Source organism: Phyllostomus discolor, chromosome 12, assembly GCF_004126475.2.
Source record: "Phyllostomus discolor isolate MPI-MPIP mPhyDis1 chromosome 12, mPhyDis1.pri.v3, whole genome shotgun sequence".
Classification (NCBI taxonomy): domain Eukaryota; kingdom Metazoa; phylum Chordata; class Mammalia; order Chiroptera; family Phyllostomidae; genus Phyllostomus; species Phyllostomus discolor.
In genome coordinates, this window is record NC_040914.2 from 25,894,185 (window position 1) to 25,906,509 (window position 12,325).

The 12,325-nt window shown below is 53.8% G+C and overlaps 2 protein-coding genes across 3 annotated transcripts; one reads left to right on the forward strand and one right to left on the reverse strand.

The window, feature by feature from the left end:
* Positions 1 to 619: 619 nt before the first annotated feature.
* Positions 620 to 4,303, reverse strand: TMEM238 (transmembrane protein 238). Of its 2 annotated transcripts, XR_004900168.1 has the most exons (3): positions 3,612 to 4,303; positions 2,652 to 2,747; positions 620 to 739 (listed from the first exon to the last, which is right to left on the reverse strand). XR_004900168.1 is itself a non-coding variant. In XM_028530234.2 (2 exons), the coding sequence occupies exon 1, from the start codon at positions 4,159 to 4,161 to the stop codon at positions 3,619 to 3,621; it is 543 nt and encodes a 180-aa protein (XP_028386035.1). In that variant the 5' UTR covers positions 4,162 to 4,300; the 3' UTR covers positions 620 to 739; positions 3,612 to 3,618. The 2 variants fall into 2 exon arrangements, 1 of the variants encoding a protein (XP_028386035.1); XM_028530234.2 differs by lacking the exon at positions 2,652 to 2,747 and having other exon boundaries at positions 3,612 to 4,300.
* Positions 4,304 to 5,577: 1,274 nt separating this feature from the next.
* Positions 5,578 to 8,031, forward strand: RPL28 (ribosomal protein L28). Its single transcript, XM_028529582.2, has 4 exons — positions 5,578 to 5,727; positions 6,075 to 6,163; positions 6,262 to 6,385; positions 7,769 to 8,031. Exons 1-4 carry the CDS (start codon positions 5,652 to 5,654, stop codon positions 7,975 to 7,977), a joined length of 498 nt encoding a protein of 165 aa, XP_028385383.2. The 5' UTR covers positions 5,578 to 5,651; the 3' UTR covers positions 7,978 to 8,031.
* The last annotated feature ends 4,294 nt before the right edge of the window (positions 8,032 to 12,325 follow it).

The following is a 12,325-nucleotide window of genomic DNA, read 5'->3' on the forward strand; positions in this document are numbered from 1 at the left end:
GTTGGGGGTGGCCTGCACTGGGCTGGGGGGCGTGCTTCAGCCAGGGGTTGTAGCCTTCAGCTCTCTTCCTAGGGGAAGCACCACCGCCTGACAGCCTCTGATACCCACCATGGTATCATGTGTCCCCCCCAACCAGCATCTGCCAGGCTTCCCACCCAATGCCTGAGCACAGTGGGGGCCCCTGCAGGGCATGAGCCTCCCCAACTGACAAGCTCAGCTCTCAGACTCCCAGCAGCACGGCAGAGATTTTCTCAGAAGTGTGTTACACTTTATGCCTCATCTTAACCCTGACCCTCCTTCCTTCCTCCTGTCCTTTCTCAGCCTCAGACCTACACCAACCTCCCCTCTGAAATTTCCCCCCTGGTAAATATCCTGCAAGTCTAATCTGTCCCTCTGTCTGCTTCTCGAAGGGCATCAAACAAACAGAGAGGCCTGGGTGGAGGGAGCCCCCGGCCGGATGGAGAGGATGAGCCTGGGCTCAGGGTCCTGGTGGAGCTGGGATCCTACGTCCCCAGGGGCTCTGGGATCGTCAAGAGCAAGTGGATGTGACCTCGTGCACCTGGGCCTTCCCCACACCCCTCCCTGTGTGACGTCCCTCTCCCAGACAGACAAGCAGAGCTGGGAGGCAGTCATTTATCCAGGTGACGGAGGAGCACAGGGAGGCCTCCTGGCGGCTACAGGATGTTGGGAGCAGCTGCACGTCTGGGTCAGGTCCTGGCAGGTGGGGCCATGAGCTGGTCTGCAGGAGGGAGGGTAGCGTTAGTAGCTGCTGGGGTGCTCATATCCACATGTTCCCTGTGCCCACTGCCCAGTGGCCTGGGACATGCAGGGGAAGCCCTTTCCACCTGCTTCAGCCCCTCGCCCATGGACTCCCACACTTGCCCACTGGCTCCTCACCCCTCCGTGCCCTGATGGCTGCAGCGTGCACGGGACTCTAACTCCCTGGGACACAGTGGTACAGGTGGGGGATGAGAGACTGAGACAGGCAGAGGTGTGGAGACAAAAAGACACGGGAGACGGGGAGAAAGACTGAAACAGAGACAAAGGGACAGGCAGAGAAAGAGAGACAGGTAGGCAGAGACTGAGAAAGATGACAGAGAGGGACAAATGATGAAAGTGGAGGTGGGTTTTCAAGGCCACTCTATGAAGTGTGGCCCCAGAGTCAGGGGGGCACTGGAGTCAGGACCCACGGGTCCCTCTGTGAAAATTCAAGTTGTTTTTCCCGTGCTGGGAGCCCCTCACCTTCCCCACTGAGGAGGAGTTCTGTATCTGGATTCCATCCGTCCGTCCATCCATCCATCCATCCACCCACCACTCATCCATCCATCCAACTACCCATCTATCCATCCAGCCACATCGACTCACTCCTGCTAACAAGGGCCCACACTGCAGTCAGCTTGGCCTTTCGTTTCTGGCAGGCAGTTCCCATAATGGAGGTCCACCCAGCACTGGGAGACTTGTGGGCACAATAAAGCATTCTTCAGGGGTAACTGTAACCACAGGTGGTTGTTTCCACATTATATGCCAAACTTTGTGTTAGCTCAGGCTTCACCTATCATACAACTGTTCATCTTTTCCTGAAATGGTTTCCTCACTTGAACCACAGGACAGAACATATGACTATTTTTTTCAATTCTCACAAAGAAGGGTGTATGCCTAGTATTGCTCTGGATATATAAAAGAAAAGTTAATTCATCACATACAAAGAAAGTCTTAAGACAGTAAAGTTTAATTGTTTTATGGAAACTCCATTTGAGAAAGGGATTCAGTCACTCACCCATCCATTTGTCCCACCTGTCCACCCATTAACAAACCCAGCCATCCACTCATCCACATTCTTACCTGTCTGCCCAAACCATGCAGCCTACCACCCCTTCACACATCTACCCACCCACTAATTCAATCATGTCTATCCAACCAGACATCCATCAGCCAACGTATCTAGCCATCCAGTGATCCAACCACAGCCACCCATCAACCAATCTACCCATTCATCAATCCATCCATCCATCCATTCATCCAACTATCCATTTGTCCATTCATGTAGCCGTGCATCCACCCACCCACTCATCCATTCATCTATGTACCCATCTGTCTACCAACCCATCCATCAACTCATCCATCCATCCATCCACTAATCCATCCATCTTCCCATCCATCAACTCATCCATCCATCCATCCATCCACTCACTCATCCATTCATCTATGTACCCATCTATCCACCAACCCATCCATCAACTCATCCAACCATCTATCCATCCATCCATCCATCCATCCATCCATCAACTAATCCATCCACCTACCCATCCATGAACTAATCCATCCATCCACCCATCCATCCATCCACCCATTCAACCATCCATCAACTCATCCATCCATCCATCCACCCACTAATCCATCCATCCACCAATTCATCCATTTGTCTCTCTATCCACTCACCTACCCAGGCAATCCATCCACCTATTCATCCATTCATCTGTCCACTCAGGTAATCATCAACCTCTGATTCCTTGGGTTCTCTCTTTGCTAAGAACATAGACACCAGAGACTCAGACCTCACCTTCAGGGGCTCCCTGCTGGGGGGGAGAGACAGTACCAGCACACACAGACATGACACAGGATGATGATACAAGCAATAAAGGGTAACTCACAATGTGAAGACCCAGAGAAAGGCAGCGGAGTTGAGTTGGATCTTAAAGGACACATGGGAAGTTTTCTGCGGAGTACAGACAGCAAGGGCACTCCTGCTGTAGGGAGAGCATGAACAGAGGCCAACTGGTGTGAGAACCTGGCTGTCAGTGGTCTGAGGGATGTCACACCTGCAGAGAAGGTGTGGTGCTGAGACACGGTGGGCACACATGAGTGGCATGGGTTTAACCAGAGGGCAATGGGGAGTCACAGCAGGTCTTTGAGCAGAGGCATGCATGCTGGAGAGTGTGTTTAGGAAAGGGAATAGAAAATAGAGGAGGGGTAAAGGGGAGGTAAGGAGCCTTCCCTGCGTCTTGGTCTGTGTCGCCATCACTCTCCTGCCTTGGTAGGTCATTCCCACTCTTACTCCCACTCTCTTTACACGTTTTGTCAGGAGAATCCCAGCTGTATGCCCCTGGACAAAAGGTGGCATCATTTTGGGCCTCGGTGTCCTCCCTTGGGATGGGGGTGGTAAGAGTAGTGACCTTGGAGACCCAGGTACACTTAGGAGTACATGGGATCTGATGCGCCTGGGGGTTGGAGTGCAGGGAGGGACCTCCAATCTAATAGCGTCTCTCTCTCATCTAGAGGGGGTAGGGGGCATTCATGCCTGCTCTCTCCATCCTCTGGGTCTCTGTTACTCTGCTTCTCTCCTTTCCTGTCTTGACCTGGTCCTGTGTCTCTCTCGCTCCACTGTCTCTACCTCTCCATCTTCCCCTGTGTCTCTAATTCCATCTTTCCCGAAGTCCCTCCCTTCCTGCCCTTTGTCCCTCCCTCTCTCCCCTAGGTCCTCTCCATCTCTGGTTCAGTCCCTTTCTTTCTCCCACAGTCCCTCCCCTCAGTCCCTCTCTCTCTCCCCTCACTCTTGCCGTCTCTCCAGTCGTCCCTCCGCCTCTTCCCCGCCCCGCCTCCCGGCACCTCACCTCGGGCTCAGTCTGTGCCGGCGCCCGCCGCCCCGGGCGCGGCCTCAAGCGTGGCTAGCTGCAGGCGTACTCGGCGGGAGCCGGCGTTGGGCGGCGGGGGCGCGCGGGTGGCACGGCGAGCTCCCCGGGAGTCAGGCGTCGTACGCTGGCCCGCCGTGGCAGAAGCGGGCGCCGACCAGCGGCGGGAGAGCTTACGCGCGAGGCGGGCGAGCGCAGAGGGCTGCAGGCCGTAGTCGCGCTCGAGCTCCTGGCGCGAGATCTCGATGTTGCCGGTGTACCAGAGGATCCAGCCCAGAAGGCTCATGAAGACGAGCAGCGCCCCGGAGTAAATGAGCAGGTCGCCGAAGTCACGACCGCGCACCTGCAGCTGCGCAAACACGCCGGTCAGCAGCGCCGCCATGCCCGCCACGTCCAGCGCCACGGCCAGCAGCAACGCCATCCGGCAACGGCCCAAGCCGGACGCGGGCGCGGGCGCGGGCGTGCTGACCGGCGGGGATGGTGCACCCGGCGGGGGACCCTGCGGGGCGCACACTGCTGGCGCTGTCGCCATGGCCCTGCTTCGCCGCTCTGGCTCCGGCGGGGAGCTTTCCGGGTGCCGCCCGGCCAGGGGCGGGGTCGGGGACAGCGCCAGGTGTACCCGGCTGCCTTCCCGTCAACTAAGCCGGGCGATTACGGACGGGCCCTGGGTGCTCCTTGGCCGGAGTTTCCGTGCTGGGCCTGGGGCTGAGGCATAAGAGTGGCCCAGGACGCCATGCACCCCGAGGAGCGGAAATAACACATGGAAAATATTCTGGACGCTCTAATAGAGGCAGGGCGGGGCGCGGCGGGAATCTGGGCCTTGTTCTCTTCCGACCGCCTTCTGGGGCCTTCTGTGCACCCACAGTGGGGACAGGTAGTGTCAAAAACAAGGACCAGACAAGGCCCTCGAACACGAGCACCTCTGGGACGCAGGGATGAGCAGTCACGGGCCCTGCGGAGCCGAGGTTTCGCTCACTCATTTTCTGTTCCCTGGAGCCTCCTGGGTGCCACCCAGGCAATGTACGGAAGGCACAAAGGTGGACCCTTCCCAGGACTCTGACCCCACCGTCAGATTCATGGAGCTTGTGCTTTTGTTCCGTAGGCGTCTCGCCCAGTCCTGTGCTGGTGAGGCGGAGGACTCGGGTAACATCAGGCAAGGCTCCTACCCCTTAAAGATGATTCAGAAAATAAACGAGGTCGAAATAAACGGAAAACAGACTTCCAGGAATTTTAGCTGGTGGGACATAGAATGGGGAGGAGGCTGAGCGAACAGGTACGGGACTCCTAAAGGAACGAACCAGAGCCTTTCCCCAGGCACGTCTCTTTTCCTCCAAATAATTCGCCCAAAGAGGAAATCCACGCTCCCGTGGGTGGAGCAGTCTGTGAGAAGTAAGGTCTAGTTTCTCTCTAAACCCAACACTTTAACAGTTTATTGTAAGAAGACCCTGAAAGGGGAACTTAAGGGGGGCTGCGGGGATTCCGAACGTGGCTGAGTGGGACCGAGTGTTGCCGAACTGATCCGAACCGGGCATGGGCCAATAAAGAAAGGTGGCTCCCTTCTCCGAAGAGCGTTTCCGGAGAGTTCCGAAGATACCCGAGCGAGCCTTCCACGGCAATAGTCGAGGGCTTACTAGGAAGACCGGAAATACCGAGACTCCAGGGCCAAGCTTAAATAGTTCACTCTGTCACTTGGTCATTCATAAACAACAAATTCTAAAACAAATGTGTATTGAGCGCCCACCCTGTGCAAAGCACTGGGTGAGCAATTTTAGGGAGAAGCCGCTGAGAAAAGGGACTGAGGGGGTCTCTCGAGCTCCACCCATTCGGAAACCCAGCTTTGAAACACTCGCAGGGACAGGACTCGCTCCTTGTCAGAGAACACGCCCCAGAGTCTCCCGCCGAAGAGATCCGAAGGGTTCCGAGCGGAGTGAGACGGCATGGCGGAAATAGCCGAACATCTCCGAGCCGCCCCGGAGGCGGGAATCTGGAGACGACGCTCCGCAGCTCAGAGAGGAAGCGGAAATGCGTATCGGTATTAAAGGCGTCGCCCCGCCCCTTACGTGCCTCTTTCCGTCTCCGGCTGTTGCTGCGACAGGAGGTGAGGGGAGGCCTTCCGCCCGTCCGCGTGGCCGGGTCCTGTGCCCGCAGTCCAGCTTTTTCCCTATCGGGCTTTCTCATTGCGTCCCTCGTGTCCCTCGCGTCCTTGACACCCAGCCCCGCCGCCCGAAGGCGCTGTAGATTCTCACGTTCTTCCCCGCAGTTCAGCCCCGCCGCCTTCTTAGGTCGCCTAGCCCCGCCTGGCAAGTTCCTTGGTGTTGTCTGCCCTCACGTCGCTCGCATTCGCCAGGTTCCTACTCACACCTTCCCTCTGCCCTAGTGGGGTCCCCGGGGTCGGTGTCGGCCTGTAGCTCCCTTTGACATCTCCCCGGTCCTCTTTCCCCGCAGCTCCAGCCATGTCTGCCCACCTGCAATGGATGGTCATCCGGAACTGCTCTAGTTTCCTGATCAAGAGGAACAAGCAGACGTACAGCACCGTAAGTGGGGCCTGGACGCGTGGGTCCGCGTGGGGGGGCACTTTCGCGGTCGCCGTGTCCTCCCCCTCTTCACGATCCCTGTGCATCTTCTCTTTCAGGAACCCAATAATCTTAAGGCCCGCAACTCCTTTCGCTACAACGGGCTGATTCACCGCAAGACGGTGGGTGTGGAGCCAGCAGCCGATGGCAAAGGTGTGGTGGTCGTCATGAAGCGGAGATCTGGTGAGCGTTTCCCCTGGCATGGCCCCTGTGGGGGACAGGGAACTGTGTGGTTTTTCACTGATGGGAAAAGGAGTAATTCTGCCTCTCAATCGAGGATTCTAGGGTCAGGGTGTTCCCCTGGGAAGCTGACTTGCCTTAGCCACTCCACCATCCGTGACATGGCTTAGTCTTTTTAGTAAGAACTGAACTGTATGTTCTGGGGAATGGTGTTTTGCATTGAACTATAGGGTTACATAATCTGATGATTTCAGATTAAACCCTTCAAACACCCCAGGTAGAGGTGGATGTCTCCACCTTGCTACTCTTGGGGAAAATTTAGGCAAAATAGATGATGCTCTCCCTTCCTCCTACTTGCAGGAAGTGACAGGCTGGGTCAGAAGCAGCAGTTTGACCCACATTTTGCTGTGTGCACTCAAGCAGAGCACCTACCCCCATGAACTGCACCTTTAGGCACGGACAGGGCCACTTTAGTGCCTCAGTGGAGGTCAAGGAGTTCAGGGGCTTTTCTGAGTCGTGGGTTATACCTCCATCACTTCACTTTGCTGCGGTTTTTAAGAGAAGTGAGTTTTTCTTCAGGTCCCTGATTAGGAGCAGCTTCTGATAGGGGTCAGGCCCAGCATCTTGCATGGCCTGCCCACTCCAGATCCCAGTGCCTCCTGCCTGCCAGAGGGAGTGACCCCTCTTCCTCAGGGTGTGTAGGGTTCTGAAAATTTTCTTCTCTTGTATGGTGGAATGGCCTTTCCCAGGCTGTCAGGAACCAGACTGATGTGAGGTATTAACATGGGCCCTGCTCTGGGTCAGTGACTCAGCGATAGCCTAGGTGTGGGGAGGGGTCTTTGGCAGAATTCTGGGTAGTGGAGTCCAGACTCCACCTGTGCACCAAGGCTTCTCCTCACCCCTGCTCCTCCGTGGCCCCCCGTCACCCCACTGTTGGGGCCAGGCCTCCGGCTTGGTGTTTCAGACCTTGTTCACAGTGTGTACCAGGGGTCTGGCGGGGGCAGCTGCAGTGCTGGGAGTGATCTCTGTCTGGCTGGTACCTGCCTCACCTCCCTCTGCCTGGAGTCAGGTGGCCTATGACAGCTCTGTGTGCATGTGAGACTTTGGACAGAAGTTCTCGTTCGTTGTGTGTGCTCTCATCTCCATACAGTGAGATGATGGTGAGTGCTGTTTGAGACACAGCAACGAGGAGATGCCTGTACAGTGCCAATGGCCTGGCCTGGGTGGTCACTGCGAGTGTCCCGTAATCCATGTGTAAAAACAGGGCTACCTGCCCACCCAAGACTCAGGTGCTCAGGGTGCAGTGTCCCCTCACACCTGGAAAGTGCATCAAAGACGGAGGATATCCAACTGACCCCTGGGGCGGGCCCCCTTCTCCCTCACCAGGCCAACGAAAGCCGGCCACCTCCTATGTGCGGACTACCATCAACAAGAACGCCCGGGCCACCCTCAGCAGCATCCGGCACATGATCCGCAAGAACAAGTACCGCCCAGACCTGCGCATGGCTGCCATCCGCAGGGCCAGCGCCATCCTGCGCAGCCAGAAGCCCGTGATGGTGAAGAGGAAGCGGGCCCGCCCCACCAAGAGTTCCTGAGCACCCCCTCCCCCCCAGATCAATAAAGGTATCAGCCAGCTTTCTTCAACTGCCTCTCCTAGGCCTTGTGTGACCCTGACCCTTCAGGTGTGTGTGTGTGTGTGTGTGTGTGTGTGTGTGTCCATCCCAGGCTGTGTCGCTAGAACTGTTAGCTTGTTCCCAGAGGGTACCCACACTCACTGGTACCAAACAGGTCAGTGTGCTGGGACTGGAGGGACCAGGTGCAGGTGGAGGGGCCCAGCCCCAGTGCAGGGCTTGGTTCAGCCTCCCTGCTGAGGGAAGGGGCTGGTGGAAATTCCTGTGTTCAGCACATCAGAGACAACTTTGGTGAGACATTAGAAAGTGCAAATGGAACCAGCGAAGTCCTCTGGAATCCTGAGAATTTCACCCTGCTGGAACCAGGTGGTTTCAAGACCTTAAATGACAGGGTTTTCATCCATGAACATATGTAGAGTCTGGATTTCCCAAGGGTTGGGACTCCAGACTGAGGTCAGCACGTTGAATGTGGGCTGGATCCGCCCATCTGAGCCTCTGTTCCAGCCCAGTCTGGCCTGTGAAGGTGGAAGTGTTCACCGTCCAGGTCTTTATAGTCTGTGGACCCTGCCTGTAGGCACTCATGGTACGGACTTGGGGAGAGGGCTTGCTGTCCCTCAGGAGAGAAGTGGCCCTCTTCCAGTCAGAAGGTCACAGGATGGCCCTTCCTGCTGCAGTCTTGGAGCAGGTAATAAGTCCCTTCCGGAGCCCCAAAGGGAAGTGAGGAAAGTGCTGGGACTTCAGAGGCCCCGTTGTGCCGTGGCTGCTGGTTCTGAACCTCCACCTGTCTGACCGAAGCCACCCAACAGGGAGGTGGCAGCCCCAGGCTTCCCGCCAGCCACCTGCCACGTCCTCAAACAGGCTGTTTTGTCTGAGGGCCTGGCCCACCTACTTGTACCTCCTCCTGCACTGAGAGTGTGAGCACTCCTTCCATCCAGCCGCAGGCTTCTCACTGCTCTGTGTGCTTGCCACAGAAGGCCCTGGGGGCCCTGCCCCTCCAGCTCCACAGCTCCTCCGAGCTCTACTTGGCCCTGTGGCCTCTCACATTCCTGTTTCCGGAGGCTGCCTCTTGTTCAGGGTGTCACAGCTGTCTCAGGTCTCCATTCTTGACTCATTGCCTATGTATCTTGAGCCTTTTGTTCATCATAACCTGTGGTAACAGGTAGTTAACCACCGGGGCCATTAGCTGTGTGGCCTTGGGCAAGGAACTAGACCTCACTGTGCCTCTTGTCAAAATTCAGCGGGTTAATGAACACACAGGCTGTGAACAGCCTGCACGTAGTGAGTGCTCAGTAATTAAATACTGGAGAACTGAAGCGCTGTGAGAAGCTGGACCTTGTGTGTTCCATCCATGCCTGGTGTGTGTGTGTGTACATAATGTATATGTACACATGTGGAGTGGCCATTGCTCATCCAAGCACTGCAGACAGCCCATGAAGCATCCCTGCTTCATGGATGTAGAAACAGGCTCATGGAGGGGAGGTCACTGACATTATAGGTCTTGATATGTTTCCTTCATACCTACTGTGTGTCAGCCCCTGTGCCAAGGATCTAACATTGAGAGGACCCCGTCCCTGCCCTCCTGGGAACCCTGTGCAGACATGAGAACCCTGCTCCCTGTGTCCCCTTTATAGCTTTGTGGTCAGGGGCAGAGGATCTCTGGAAGGACCCCTGCTGGGGCCAGGGGTCAGAGCCCTGTCTCCAGGGGTTCCCTCTACACTCAAATGCAAAGCTCCTGACAAACACCTCCAACCTCTCCAGCCTTCCCCGGGTTCATGGACATGACCCTTGTCACTGCTGGCCAAACCCTTGGTCTCACCTGGGCCTCCACCCTTGCTCAAAAGCCTCCTGCAGTTCCAATACCTTGAAGTGACAGACCCCTGGCAGTGCTGATAAGTCCCACCTCCCATCACCTCCTTTCACCCAGACACCCGGGGTGTTGGCACTGGCAAAGGTTACACGTTCCCGCATGGTCAGTCTGCGTGCAGGATTTCTGGTGTCTGGAATACGGAGGAGGGCTGTATCGCTGGAGGAACAGACTTCCAGACCGGCTGTTAAGTAGAAAAAGCAGCTGTGATGTGCTATGTAGAGAGAGAGGACCCTGCCAGTGAGTTAGAGAATAGAGACTTACATTTGCTTGAGTTTCCTCAGAAAAATACACTAGCACATGGGGACATTGTCCCAATTAAGAGAACTAGGTGTAGGAAGAAAGGACTGAGAGCTGTTCATTTATAGAAACTTTATCTTTAAACTTAAAAAATCTTTGCTTTTGAAGTGGGTGTCATTCATAAGGTATTCCTGGCCCTCCTTCCCTGAGACATATTTGCAGGTTCTAATGTGACGTCCTGGAGGCATGAAATACATAAGCAATCAAAGACATATGCATCCTATTTTAAACAAAATTTTTAAAAAATGAACAGAAACAGCTTATCGTATACACTGTTTGCTTGTGGCTTTTCCCCCATGACATGTTCTGGAGATGGGTCCATATCAGTACATAATGAACTTCATGTTTTTAAAATCCTGAAATATAGTGGAATACAGAACAGTGCACAAATCATATTTACACACTTAAAAACATAACTGTAATGCAAGCACTCAGGTAAGCATCACCCAGGTAAAGCAGCAGAAGATGACAGCCTCTCAGAAGCTTTCCTGGGCTGCTTGCTGGCTGGAGGGGCCCAGAATCCCAAGCTTTGTGGACACCTTGCTTTTCAAGTTTTACCACCTACAGATGTGTTTAGCAGCACCTCTCCTTTTTCGCCTGCTTTGGAATCGGGTGTGAAGGCACACTATCAGTCTCTTCTGTGACTTGTTGGGTGGGTCATGACTTTATGATTCTCATTGCTAGTGGTGAGGAGCTCATTATTTTTGTGTTGTATTATTTCTCTACTGTGTAAGTATGTTTATACTTGTTCACAGGGCAAGTGTTGTTTAAAGCCTGTTGTGTGATGTGCAAGGGTGCTGAGTAGTAAGGTGTGTGTGCTTTTGCAGCTGGACCACAAACATTTCATGCCCCCACCAGGAGTGAATGAGTGTCTGTTTGTAGCTTTCCACCTGCATCAACACTTAGTATTGTCAGACTTTAGAACTGTTGCATTTCAGAAGAGTGTAGTGGTATCTATTACCTTTGGCTGATGTTGCATTTTCCCAGTAGCTAACGAGGGTGAGTACCTTTTCATATGTTTGGTAGTTGTTTAGATTACAAGTGCTTTTGCCCACTTTTGTGCTTTTTCTTACTGATTTGTAGTGTTTGTTGTTTTTTTTAAGATTTATTTATTTTTAGAGTAGGGGAAGGAAGAAAGAGAGGGAGAGAAACAACAATGTGTGGTGGCCCCTCACATTCCCCCTACTGGGCACCTGGCCTGCAACCCAGGCATGCACCTTGACTGGGAATCAAACTGATGACCCTTTGTTTGCAGGCTGGTACTCAATCCACTGAGCCACCCCAGCCAGGGCTGGCGTTTTTTTTTTTTTAATTATATTTTATTGATTATGCTGTTACAGTTATCCCAAATTTTTTTCCTCCTTTTCCCTCCAGCAATCCCCCTGCCCCGCTCCCCCACTTTAGTTTATGTCCCTGAGTCCTGCATATAAGTTCTTTGGCCTCTCCCTTTCCTATACTTTTTTTTCTTTTTAAGATTTTATTTATTGATTTTTAGAGAGGGGAAGGGAGGGAGAAAGAGAGGGAGAAACACATCCATGTGTGGTTGCCTCTTGAGTGTCCCCAACTGGGGACCCAGCCTGCAACCCAGGCATGTGCTCTGACTGGGAATCGAACCAGCTACCCTTTTGGTCCCAGACTGGCACTCAATCCACTGAGCTACACCAGTCAGGGGTGATGTTTTTTCCCTAAACATGTATTTGGATTAGTCCTTTTCGATTATATGACTTGCAAGTATTTTATCCCACTGATTTGCCTTTCACTCTACTTTAGAAAAACAGTTCTTGATTAAAAGAATTTGACTTGAAATATACTTTACACAAAGAAAAATACAACTCTTTTAAGTATAGTTCGGTTTTGACAAATTCGTGTACCCATGTGACCATAAGAAGCAAGGCCTGGAATGTGCTCATCACTCAAACCCCCCCCCCCCCCCCCCCCCCCCCGTGCCCCTCCTCATCTTGTCCTCCCTGAGGCCAGACTGCCAGTGATGTGCGTTCAGCTGTGAAGTGCTTGGTTTGGCCTGTTCCAGAACTTCATGCAAAGAGGATCAAACATTTTGCACACTTCTGTATAAGGCTTTATTCAGCACATATTTTTGAGACTCATCCAGGTTGTTTTGTGTATTGGTATTTTGCTGAGTAATAGCTC

Coding starts and splice junctions, on each gene's coding strand:
- TMEM238 (XM_028530234.2), bottom strand. CDS start 4,161: ATGGCGACAGCGCCAGCAGTGTGCGCCCCGCAGGGTCCCCCGCCGGGT.
- RPL28 (XM_028529582.2), top strand. CDS start 5,652: ATGCGTATCGGTATTAAAGGCGTCGCCCCGCCCCTTACGTGCCTCTTT. Junction 5,728..6,074: donor GGCTGTTGCTGCGACAGGAG/GTGAGGGGAGGC, acceptor CTTTCCCCGCAG/CTCCAGCCATGTCTGCCCAC. Junction 6,386..7,768: donor CGTCATGAAGCGGAGATCTG/GTGAGCGTTTCC, acceptor CTCCCTCACCAG/GCCAACGAAAGCCGGCCACC.